Here is a 13,022-nt window from a genome sequence, read left to right as displayed (position 1 = left end):
TACCTATATCAGAGCTCTTGGCTTTCAGAGACAATATCTGACAGCAAGCTTCACTTCCCAACTTTAAAAGGTAGCTGACCTTTTGAGGTGGAATATGGCAAGAGGAAAAGGGGAGGTGAATTGCTTATTAATAAACAACAAAACATTATAGAGCACTAGCTGGAGTCTGACATAGCGCAGCCAGAGATTGATTTCTAATTCCAGCTCTCTTCAAGAAAATCTATTGATCATGCTTAGGGCTCTGTCTGTCACAGAGGTCGCGGAAGTCACCGATTCCGTGACATCCTGCACCTTCGTGACTTCTGAATTAGCCAGTGTGGCTGTCCCTAGGGCTAGCTGCTCAGGCAGCCCTGGGGGCAGCAACACTGGCCACTGCTGGAGTGGCTCTGCAGCTAGCTGCTAGGGCGGACCGTCTGAGCGGGGGTGGCCCCCAGGAGATTCTTCCTCCCCCCCCGCCCCCCCAAGCAGTGACCAACTGGCAGCAGACCCCCTGGGGCTTCCCACCCCCTCCCCAGCAACAACCTGAGCAGCAGCAGGCTCCCTGGGGTGTCTCCCCCCCAGCTCAATCAGGGGTATTTATGGTATAAGTCATGGAGAGGTCACGGGCCGTGATATTTGTTTCTTGTCCATGACTTTTACTAAAAATACTCATGATTAAATTGTAGCCTTAATCGTGCTGAATTGTGCTCCCAAACTATCATAGGGTTTGGATAAATATTCTTGTTTGAACTGAGACCAAAAAAGCAAATGACCTAAACGCTTGGAGTATATCTTTTCAGGAATAAGGCCAAATACTTTGTACTACTGAGAAAAACATGTAGGTAGTACCATTTGTAATTGCGGCTATGTTCAGCCATTGTTGAATTTGCCACCACCTACAGAAAGATGCTGCTTTGGCTGTTGGTGAAACAGCTGGCAGACCAAGCGGGAGCAGAAGCATACTGGTAGGCCGAGCAAGCAGAATGCCAAATTTGAGAACCCTTCCTACACAAATGGTGTAAGGGAATACTAAGCTGACAAACATAAAAGGAAGGAGTACCTGTTAACTTCCCCTGTTTCCTCAGCAGCCAAACTATCACATTTTTTTTCTTCTTCACTCATCCAGTGGTAACTGCTACAATGGTTAGTGTACTGTCAGCAATAAATTCTGAGGCAAACAAATTTACAGCAGCATAAAGTAGAAGAACATTTAAAAGTGAGTTATTAAAAACTAATGCTACCCTCCTGCAAAAATTGTGGGGCTTTCCTGTGAATTTAAGCCTAAAATGCAATATTATATGCATGGCCCAGATTACCACCAGGTGTAGTATTTGTATAAAATAATAGTACTTTGAGAGTTGCTTACATTTTATAAATTATTTCCACAAGAGTTCACTCTTATTTGTGAGAGAAATAGTGTATATGGGATGAGAAACCTTATAAATTTTTTAAAAAATTACATGGGTTTCATCTAAATAGAAGTAGAGTAAGTAAATTTTTCCAACTAGAAAAATCCAGGAAAAATCTTCTCTTTTTGGGACAAGCCGCCTAAGGGAAGACTGACCTTCCAGAATTCCCCAAACTTAAAACTTAGGGAGAGAAAGTCATGATGACAACAACCAGGCCACTCTAGCTGGAGGTCCATGTGGAAGAAGTGCTGTGCTAGCAGAACATTACTGTCTGGCTTCTGGACTGCAATTCCAGCCCCTGCTCTGAGAGCCAGGAGACTGAACTGAAGAACTTGCGCAAAAGAAAACAAAAAACCCCATTACCTTAAGTATTATATTTTTCTTTTTTGTTTCTTTTGTTTTCATTGTCTGGAGATATCCCAGTCTAGTTTAGCCTTTTTATTTTTAGGGTGTGGAAATGTGCATGCATAAAGTCTGCATTAGGAAGGCACCAGAAAGAGAGTTCCTTTTGTCTAAACCGCTCTAAATACTGTCAAATAAAACTATTCTCTAAAGTGTGTTTAAAAGTCCTGAAAGGCTTGAAATTTCTGTCTGTAATTTCTGGTAAATAAGAGTGGTGAAACTTGCGTTTATAATACACGTTAACAGACTCCCTTGATAATAACTCAGCTGGGGGAAAGAAAGGTAGCTGCCACACAAGAACTGAATTCTAAGAAGGTAGATTTATAATTAGGTCTGAGGTTGTGCTCTAGACATTAGATGGTTTTGTTTCAGTATTAATCAGCTCCAAGTTAGAAATCTGACTTTGGTTACAAATCCCAACTAATCAATTTTACCAACCAGGAATCCTCTGTAAAATGTATAAGTATTGACTGGTTTTGATATTTGATTATTTAACTGATTTTAACCCCAGTCCAATATTGAGACTAATGTATTGATTTTTATCTTGATTTAATAGTTTATTGCTTTATTCTGTAGTTTACTATTAGTAATAGCTTAGCTTTGGTGATATATTTTCTTGATCTTATTTTTAAGTGTTAATAAACTTTTATAAAAAGATATACTTAGTCACATTTCTTTTAATAATCATGGTTCCTAAACCTTTAAGAACCTGGATGGATACCAGGTTGTTAATCTGAATGTCTGATCAGCTCCCCTAATTAGTCTTTGGTTTTCATGTTACTTGGTTTTGTTTGGATTCTACATTTCTTATGTTTTCTACTAATGTGTTTCTTAATAATTCAAACTGTGTTCTAAGATGAGCTTGTTACTCAGTTCAGGGCTATTCTCTTGTTAATTACATTGATAAAATATTAATTTTAACTAACATTTACAGTGTTACTATTATAATTGCTTATATCCAAAATCTCTCATTGCACAACTAGTGTATAGCATGTAATTTTCTAGGGTCGGGGGGAAGCATGCTGTTAGGAGAGAATTATATGGTATCATTAAATTAAACATCACAAATGTTTATGGCACTGAAGAAAAACATGGTCCTTGTGCAGAGAGCTCTCCTATTCTAAGCTCTTATGTGACATATCAAGCTGTAGCAACCAGGTAGAAGAGTTTGGGTGGAATAAAGATTAGGGTTAAAATTGTATATGTTCCATGCAACTGCTTTGGTTTTTATGTTGTATAGGTGTGCATTAGTTCAGTGTTAATATTATTGCTAATTTTTTTACAGCGTCTTCAAGACGAAATCACAAAACTTTCTCCAACATTGCAAAGAAATGCTCTGTACATCAAATCTGTGAGTAGTAATCAGTCATCACCATTCTTGTAATCTTATTCATCATGTTGACAAGAACTTTCTGGCTCAAAACACTGAGTTGTTACTGGAACAGAATGTGGTGAACCTTTGCAGATTTCCAGAACCAAGAAGTGTAAAAACCTGAGCAATTTATTACTTCATTTAATCCAGAGGCTCCAGTCAAGATGTGGCACTTTTGTGCTAGATGTTGCACAAACACACAGGAAGACCCAGTCCCTCTAAGAGGAGCCTACAATCTAAGAAAAAAATGCTAAATGTCTAAATTCTCTGTGAAAATCTGAAGTATAATGGATCCCTCTAAATATTTTCTTATTTAGTCCAAGATTAGTCGTTTGCCTGCCTACCTGACTATTCAGATGGTTCGATTTTTTTACAAAGAGAAGGAATCAGTGAATGCCAAAGTTCTTAAGGTCAGTAGCAACCTTCATCAACTTATATTGACATTTAGAGTTTTTATAAACTTGGAGATCAGAATTTTGTTCTAGTTCATTAACACTTCAGACAGAATACGATCTGCAAGTATTTTTGCTCTCAAATTACTCCTCATATAGACAGACCATCTTCATTCCAAAAGCATACAGTATCCTTGAATAAAGAAATATATTGAAACTGCCACAAAAACTACCATGTCAAATCAAATGTTTTTCTGCATGGGACTGAAGTTAAATTGCCCTGATGCTATTAAGCATTTTTTACCCTGTCTTTCACCATTAGTTCAGAGGAGGATGTCACATTTGCTACTTTGTGACTATCCTGTCTGGGGTGCGGGCTCTTGCTTTCAGCTTACTCCCCAATCAACACTCTGAGGGGAGAACTTCCAAACTTAGTGGGCCTGTTATCTTTGACTGACTGCTTCATTTTGTGATGTTCAGGCAGCAGGGCTGCTTAGATTTCTTCCTGACTGTCAGACAGGGAAGAACCTGCCACTCCACCTGCTTTTAGGAAAAGGAATGAAAAAGAAAATGGAAAATACATAAAATAAAGTCTTGTGTGGCCCATTTATGATATGACAGGGCCGCCAAGAAAATGTGTGCACGTAGAATGGAAGAAGGATGTGTGAAATGAGAGCAGGAAGGCAGAGGCAGCTTTAGGTATAAGAAGCCTCTTGGGGCTTTACTTATTTGGAGGGACTTATAATTCTGTACTGCTTTGACAAGTCCTAAGCCAGCCCACTCTCCCTTTCCTGAAACCCACTGAAAAGCAGCACAAGAAAAAAGTCTCGCTTCCTTCTAGCATGAAGTAGAGGCTGGTTTTATGAGAGGTGGGAAAAGATCTGAATGCTTGCATGGAACAGATCCTATATATAGTACTCTGTTTTGCATAGTGAGACAGTTTAGAGGTGAGTAGAGAGATTGCTGCAATGAGGGAAGATGTGAAGGTGTGCATAGTTATAGAGCACAGATGAGCTAGTTTATATGTAGCTTGTCAGTGGGGTGTGTACATGGGGTTATTTGTTTGCACAGCATATGTAGCTAGGATGTAAGTGTGTTTACTTGTGGTGAGTATGCATGTTTTTGTCCTCTAGCTATGCCACTACAAAGTTGCACAACAGTGATTAATGCTGCTACATTGGGCCGTTTTGAATACACAGTTAAAAAGTAGAAATCTTATAGTGGGCATATAAGTCAATTAGATTTCAATTAAGAAAAATTTAGCATACACAAATTTACAAAATAATTTTCCCAAGAATTCGGGACAAGTTCTATGCCCAGTTTTAAATTTCTATCTTTTTTTAGTGTTGACTGCAAGTATACATTTTTATGCTCAGCAACTGAAAAATAGCCATGCATTTGATGCCTAATACAATAAGATGCCATTAGTGACTATGCAACTGAAAACATAGTAAAAATAATGTAGTTAGCATGCCAAAAGCCAGTTCTGAACTCCTTGTAGCTTTAATTTTACTTGCCTGTATTTAAAACCAAGGAAGTGACAATTTCTGATAAACATCAAGTCACATGTAGTGTTTAATTCTGTAATTCAGCACAAATAACGTAGTCTCCCTTCTTGAAGGTTCATGTGGGAAATTCAGCATTTGCCAAATTCAAAAAAGAAAATAAAAATATCTGGATATGAGACAAAGTTTCAGCCCCAAAGGAAAGCTAAGATTTACTGAAAATGGAATTATGATAGAAACTGAGTTTCAAACTTGACAGTATTGAGAATGACGGGCCAATTTTGTGGTAGTGGATGGAATAAAAGAGGCCCTTTTCTGCCTGGACTGGCTCTTCACTGCCTTGTGTCCCTGCCAGCAAATCAGATGCTTGCAACAGGCTTCCAGGAATACTCAATGAAAGCTCTCCCTTTTAGTGGAGCGGGCCCATTAGCTGACTGACATCATGCAGCTCAGGGAGCGTGGCCTGCCCTTTCAGCAGTGCAGCTGAATATAGCTTGAAAAGGATGGTTTTCATACTTAAAAATGGATTAATCTTGGCAGATAAATATCTATTCCTACAAAGGTGAAATGACACAAGAACTAGGGGTCAGAAATGAAATTAATAGGCAGCAGGTTTAAAACAAACAAAAGCAAGTATTTTTTCACACAACACAGTCAACCTCTGGAACTCCTTGACAGAAGATGCTGTGAAGTCCAAGACTATAACAGGGTTCCAAAAAGAACTAGATAAGTTCATCAAGGATAGGCCCATCAATGGCTATTAGACAGGATGGGCAGGGATGGTGTCCCTATCCTCTGTTTGCCAGAAGCCGGGAAGGATCACTTGATGATGACCTGTTCTGTTCATTCCCTTTGGGGCACCTGGCATTAGCCACTGTCGGAAAACAGGATACTGGACTAGATGGACCTTTGGGATGACCTAATATGGCCATTCTTATGACAGCAAGTAGTACCGTAAAAGAGTAAAATAAAGAACTGTGCTAGGTATGAACACTTTCAGAAAGCATTCACTAATTGTATTTAAAATGAAATTATAAATTCATATCAGTAAGTAGATAGGCAATCTAAACTCTATGCTCAGGTATAAATAACTGAATCCCACTGAGATGTCAGTTATTCAGTGTATCTGTCGAGAAAGGACTGTTGACATGTAAATGTTTGTATTGACTGTGTTTTAGTTTGTTGGAGCTTACACCGCATTGGCCTGTTACAGAAACACACACCAACACTACCCCATATACAGACATACATACATATTTGTACAGTAACTCCTCACTTAGTCATCCCAGTTAACATTGTTTCGTTGTTACATTGCTGATCAATTAGAGAAATGCTCATTTAAAGTTGTGTAATGCTCCCTTCTAACATTGTTTGGCAGCCACCTGCTTTGTCCTCTGCTTGCAGAAAGAGCAGCCTGTTGGAGCTAGCTGGTGGGTGCTTGGAACCAGGGTGGACCGGCAGCCCCCCTATCAGCTCCCCACTCCCTAAGTTCCCTGTGCGGCAGCCACCCAGCAGGCTATCAATTGCCTGGCAGTTCAGCTGTCCCTCCCCTCACTACCATGTGCTGCTCCTGCCCTCTGCCTTGGAGCTGCTCTCAGGAGCTTCCTGCTTGCTGTGTGGGAGGGGAAGAAGGGGGCTAATGTGAGGGTGTCCCCCTGCTCCTGCCCCCCATTTACCCATCTCTATAGAGCTGGGGTGGAGGAGACACAACAGGGCTCAGGATGGAGGAGCTTGCTGGTAGCAGCTGCTGGATCAGGAAATTGAGACATTTAAAATGGCAATGTACTTAGAGTGCGGTCAGCGTACTTAAAGGGTCAGTGCGCATCTCTCTCTCTCTCTTTCCCACTCGCATTGTGTGTGTGTGTCTGCCTCTGTCTGCCATGCTGTCTCCCCTCCTTCCATTTGTGCTGCCTTGTAGAGTGTGAGGCTACATTAACAACAGTGTGTTAACCCTTGAGGGCTCAACCAAGTGCTAGTTCATCATTTAGCACTAAGACATTCCCCAGGAAATATCCCACCCTCTGACTCCACCACCTCAACCAAGTTTCAGAATCATCATTGCTGTGTACAGTATAAAATTGTTTAAAACTTGTACTATACGTGTGTGTGTGTATATATATATATGTGTGTGTATATGTGTGTGTGTATATATATATATATATGTATATTATAAAATAGTCTTTTGTCTGGTGAAAAAAATTTCCCTGGACTCTAAACCCTCCCCGCCCCTTTACATTAATTCTTATGGGGAAATTGGGTTTGCTTAAAGTCACATTTTTTCAGGAACATAATTACAACATTATGCGAGGAGTTACTCTAGTCAGTTTTTCAGCAGAGAGGAAATTGGACAGTTGTGTGCATTTTTATAACATCTATTGTCAATTTTATAACATCTTAAATTATTTTATACTTTTGAATAAATCAAGAAAAGGCTGTCAGAAATATGGCTACGTGCATTTAAATTATCAGAGGGGATTGGCTTTCTATGGAAAAACACTTCTTTAATATGGAATTTTAAATTGAGCTAATAGCCTGACTCTCTTTTGTAACTTTGTTCCTAGGATGTCAAATTTCCTCTTATGTTGGATGTATATGAGTTATGTACATCAGAACTTCAAGAAAAGATGGTCCCATTTCGGTCAAAATTCAAGGATCTAGAAGACAAAAAAATAAATCAGCAGCCAAAGAATGTAGGTTACATGACTATTTCTTAGCCATTTTGATTTATGTAGTATCCTAAATTGTTTTTCATATAATCAACGAAAGTGGGATAGCATGTCTTAAAGCTAATATGTATCAAGTCATAATTTACAAACCTGCATGCTGACATAATGGGCCATAGTTTGAATTTTTTTCATGACTTAAAAAAAATGGATTTGATAGATTAATTCAACAAACTGTTCATGGAAAAATCTCCATCTTAGCTTCTACGCACAGTTGTAATTGGTGAGCTGAATAGTAGATGCTTTAGATTTATTGAATGTATGAAAGTGATTTTTTTTCAATTTCATAAATTGATATGTTCAAGCAATTTAAACTGCAATTTTGTGGGCTGTGAAAGCTGCTTATTGTGTAAGAGAATGTTGACCTGGTCATACCAATGTGCTTTAATGTCAGTCATACCAACTTTAACGAAAAGGACTTGCATATAAAGAAGGCTGTGCCCAGGAATAGTGATCAGATTACAAAACTTCAGCTTTGTTTCAAGAACCTGGAGTAAATGTCTTTCAAAACTCAAAGTTGGAATATTCAGCAGTATTTGGGGAAAAAAAATACATGCCTAATATGATTAAAAAATTCACCTCACATGACATAAAAGTCTCATCCAAGGATAGGGCAGAAAAACAATTCCCTTAAATATTACACATTATTTTTCATTACCTATTGAAAAACTGAGCAAAATGTCTCTCATACATATATGTACAATATTGTCTAAGTGTAACAAAGCGGTCAGCATAGTTGTTTGAATGGAAAAAAGTGCTGTATGCCAGCTCTTACATGGGAGCAACTTGTTTGTTGCTATTTCCTGAAAAATCAGCTTCTAAGAAATACAAGTTAAATCATTCTTACCAGACAAATGTTGTTTGTGCTTTTAATTTTAGTAGACAAACTGTTCCAAAAATATGGTGCAGTTGATCCTTTTTTGGCAGCTGGAGACCAGTCATATAGAACAAAGTATTTTTGCTATGCTTAAGTATTTTCTATAAATATGTAAACTGTGACATGCCCAAATACTGCTGCTTACTGGCAGATCATTTAAATCTCAATAGAATGAAGCTGCTCTCTCAGCTCTATATCCTAAAGGGGTGCCAAGTGGTTGTGATGGGTATTGAATTGAAGAGCAGGAGTAGATGTGGTCTTACTGGCTCAATAGTATGTTTTTAAAACTGCTAGTTATTTGCTTACGTGCTTTGATTTTTGTTACAGCACAGGATATTTCTATAAGCAATTTTGTTGTATCCTGTATACTACACTGATCTAGGTGGTTCTTTTAAAAAGATGTGTTAAGTTGTACATTAAGCTATACCACTTTATAGATATTGCTAAAGTTGGACCGTTCATATCCCATGCCCCATCAGTTTTCATTTCAGTCTTTGGAGGAGGATTTTTTTCCCTTTAGATGGGGGAGAAGAGGTGTTATTGTGAACAGAATTGATTACCATTTAGTTTGTCTCCTATCTTTTTATTTTCCTTTCTAGCGTCTCCCCTGCTTTCAGAGTGACCCTAGCAAGAGCTGAAAACTTTCTATTGCAGAATCTTTTTGGCACTCCAGTCCAGTTTCAGCTGCTTATTTTGTCCCTGTTGGGTGATTTTGGATGCCAAACCTTGAGATCTTAGTGGTATCATTTTCAGAATGTGGCTGAGCATATTTTGGAAATCAGGTTTCATTAAGGTGTTTCATATTAAGCAACCAAAAAAATCAAGGCAGACAATCTCTCTTGAAAGATGTAGGCCATACATTTGATACAGATATAGTAAAGCATTTTAAAATTAATCATCAAAAATTGTTTTCCAGTCTAGTAAAGGTGATGGTGCACAGAAAGAAGTTAAATACGAACCATTTTCCTTTCCTGATGGTAAGTGAATTTTGAGAGGTTTAATGTCATTTTAAAACTTGTATACTAAGTAAGCAAGGGCAAAATTATCTTGTATATGGGGAAAAATCTCCCCAGCAGAGAACTTTATTTTTCATGACTTTGAAAATGAATTATCAGAAACCCTGGTGCAGTGTAATGGAATGGAAAGATTAATGGCAAGTTGAGGCATGTTTGCTACCTATTTAAGACACTTCCATCACAGAAGCCCTATATTCATTCATGGGACAAGCAGATTACATGCTGTGCACTGAGAGGCACTTGTATTGTGATATACAGTTGTTTTCCATGTCTCCTGGCTTGGAGTTAAAAGTTGAAATCCAAAGTCAGAACTTAATTTAAATAGAAATACTTATTTTGTAATTACCATGTTTTGGGTTTTGTAATTAGTGCACTCAACTCATTTCTCTTGTAGAATCCAGGCTTAGGATGCAAGTAATGAAAAGTCCACTTAGGCAGTAGGTGTAGCAATGCAAGTTCAACTCCCACTCTATTGTGGTGGTGGTTTGACACTGAATGGACAGGGGCAGCCAGGGAGTGGGTATATTGGTGGTAGGGCATTCAGATGATGTTCCATTGAATAGATGAGCACAGATTGCTTCCAAAGGGACCATAGTGCAGAACTTCTGAGGGACAAAAGACATGGGGTAGTGTGAGCTCTCATCCAGTTCAGTTGCTTGTATTCTCCCATTTCAGATGCTGCTATCCATCTGTGTTCATACAGGTTTTTCCATGCTTCTGTGTTTACAATGATAGAGACTGCAAAGGAAAACCGCTCCCTTTTTCAGATGTATTTAAGATGCAGATTGAAAAGTAAAACCTCAATGAGTGTAATTTAAGCTCCATTTAAAAAAAAAAAAATCAAAGCATTGTACCTTACATTTGATTCTAAGAAATCACCACGTAGGGAGATACTGCCAGTACTGAGCTGCCGATTTTAAAGCAGTCTTCGCACACAATGAACAATGGCACATGTCATCTACATATTTTCAGTAAATAACCATACAATAAGAAAATATTTGTCCATGTTTCCGTCCAATTTCACAATAAGAATAGGTGTAGGAACTTCAAAATAAGTTCCCCATAGCATATTAAGTTACCATGAAGAAAGAGAATTGTTTCCAAAATTAATGTTGGCAGGAAAATGAGATCTGCTTTTAAGTTCAGCATGCTCTCAAAGATAGCTCACTGGGCTCAGCAGGATTTCTTCTGTCCCAATTCGGATTACAAAATCATTTCGCCTTTTCTAAAAGAAATAACCCTGGTAAATAGTTGACTTAAGTGATGCATTTAGTGTGGTGATAAATTACTACATGTGAATGGTAGTGACATCATTGGGGTTCCTTTCAAGTTGAAAAGCATGAATGATGACAAAGTTGTTAAATCTGCAGAAACAGCTGTTGATCTTTATTTACCTGAAATGTTCTATTTCATAGACTGTAGAACCATGCTATAACCTGCAGTAGAGATCTGTACATTACTCTGCATTTGGGTTTTGATGCATTGTCAAACCAGCAAAATCTAACTCTTGGTACAAGGAAAAAGCTGACCTGGGTTGCTTAAAACTGTTCTATTTAAATGGAAAAATGTATTATCTGCAATAAGGAAGGTTAAAATTTTTAGTAAATGTCAGGGACAGGCGGAAGGCAAAAAACAAAAATTCACAGAAGCCCACAACCTGTCCAACATTTACTAAAAATACTCTGAGGGGGACAGAGTGCTGGCAGGGGCTTGCAGCTGGTCTGGCAGCCCTGCCTCAAAAGTCAAAGGTCCTGAAAGTCACAGAATCCATGAACTCTGTGACAGTCCTATCCTTAGCCATAAGTATTATAGTCTAAAAGTGATTCTGGCAAGGCAAGCTTAAACTGCGTGCAGATTTGTTACTCAGTAGGCTCTGTGTCTTGCATGTAAAGTCCATTTACTATGTGTAATCAATATGGTGCAATTTTTCTCTCCAGATACTGGATCCAACAACTGTGGTTTTTATGAGCTGCAGGCAGTGCTAACACATCAGGGAAGATCTAGTTCCTCTGGTCATTATGTATCTTGGGTAAAAAGGAAACAAGGTAATAATATCCTTTTCAATGCTGTTAACTAACGTACAAGTTAAACAGTGCAATTAAGTTTTTTATTTAAACAGTGTTTTTAAACAGGGCCTCAGTATTGCCCTTTCCTCCTAAGGGATACTCAAAATAATTCTTGTATTATTTACAGGTTTATAATTTAAGTATCTTTTTGTTTTTTGTAGATGAATGGATTAAGTTTGATGATGACAAAGTCAGCATTGTTACACCTGAAGATATTTTGAGGTTATCTGGGGGTGGAGACTGGCATATAGCTTATGTTCTACTCTATGGACCTCGCAGAGTTGAAGTAATTGAAGATGAAGCTGAACACTAGTCTACAGTTTTAGTGGTTCCTGCCTAGGTGTGAAATAAATGTTGATCACTGATCATTTCTTTATCCCTGGAGCTTTAGCATTGGAGACAATTTGTTCAAGCCCTTTCTCTTCACATGAAGTGGGAAATTAATCTATTTGAAACTGATCCATGTACCAAACACTTACAAAAAATCGTTGGACTGTGCTGCTGCTCACTCAGTGGTAGTAGGACACTTATTTACCTAAGGATAATTTTTTAATCTAACTAAAATGAGCCTCCCTCTTTCTCCTCTAACTTCAACCAAATATTTATTACACACCTATTCTTACATCATTTGTTACTCTTGCATGGTTTATACCACTTGTTCAATAGCTGTCCATCCTTTGCCTTGTCTGACATAGAAGGGAAATTGTCTCCTCGTGTAACTCAGTGCTGCTGCCCATAACCCACAGAAACATGGTTACAATCAAGTATTTGTCCAGTCTGACTTGCTGACTCAGTATGTTCTGTTGCTGGCATTTCATGTCTTTAAAATAAATGGTGATCAACAACAATAATGCTGTTTAAAATTATCCTTTCTTTGTCTTGAAATGTGACATGCCATCTGTGCTTATGCTGCCTCTTAAACCACAACTAAACTACAAGTGAATCACGTCACTGTCTGCTAGCAGTACTGTTAGCACCTACAGGTAAATGCTATTGGCTCTTTAGCAGTTTAGTTTTTAAAAGCTGGATCTGTAACTGGTTGAGCAGTATCCCAAAAGTAACTGTGGGGCTTAGTTACTACTTAGGTTGCCTACCCCTGCACTAGAACCTATGGCACACATGCCAAAGGCGGCATGTGAGCTGATTTTCAGTGGCACTCACACTGCCCGGGTCCTGGCCACCGGTCCAGGGGTCTCTGCATTTTAATTTAATTTTAAATGAAGCATCTTAAACATTTTAAAAACCTTATTTACTTTACATACAATAATAGATTAGTTGTAT

General features: G+C 38.4%; 1 protein-coding gene across 2 annotated transcripts in view; it reads left to right on the top strand.

The window, feature by feature from the left end:
- USP14 (ubiquitin specific peptidase 14) overlaps positions 1 to 12,592 on the top strand; it is a 38,589-nt gene extending 25,997 nt beyond the window's left edge. For both annotated transcript variants that reach the window (XM_039522159.1, XM_039522160.1), the window contains exons 11-16: positions 3,076 to 3,141; positions 3,480 to 3,572; positions 7,621 to 7,749; positions 9,576 to 9,636; positions 11,613 to 11,720; positions 11,903 to 12,592. In XM_039522159.1, the coding sequence (XP_039378093.1) occupies positions 3,076 to 3,141; positions 3,480 to 3,572; positions 7,621 to 7,749; positions 9,576 to 9,636; positions 11,613 to 11,720; positions 11,903 to 12,054 (609 nt within the window). In that variant the 3' untranslated portion in view covers positions 12,055 to 12,592. The remainder of the gene's footprint in view (positions 1 to 3,075; positions 3,142 to 3,479; positions 3,573 to 7,620; positions 7,750 to 9,575; positions 9,637 to 11,612; positions 11,721 to 11,902) is intronic.
- Positions 12,593 to 13,022: the final 430 nt, after the last annotated feature.

Source organism: Mauremys reevesii, linkage group 2, assembly GCF_016161935.1.
Source record: "Mauremys reevesii isolate NIE-2019 linkage group 2, ASM1616193v1, whole genome shotgun sequence".
In the NCBI taxonomy this organism is placed as follows: Eukaryota; Metazoa; Chordata; order Testudines; family Geoemydidae; genus Mauremys; species Mauremys reevesii.
The sequence above is the reverse complement of the archived record's forward strand: the minus strand, read 5'-3'. Positions and strand labels throughout refer to the sequence as shown.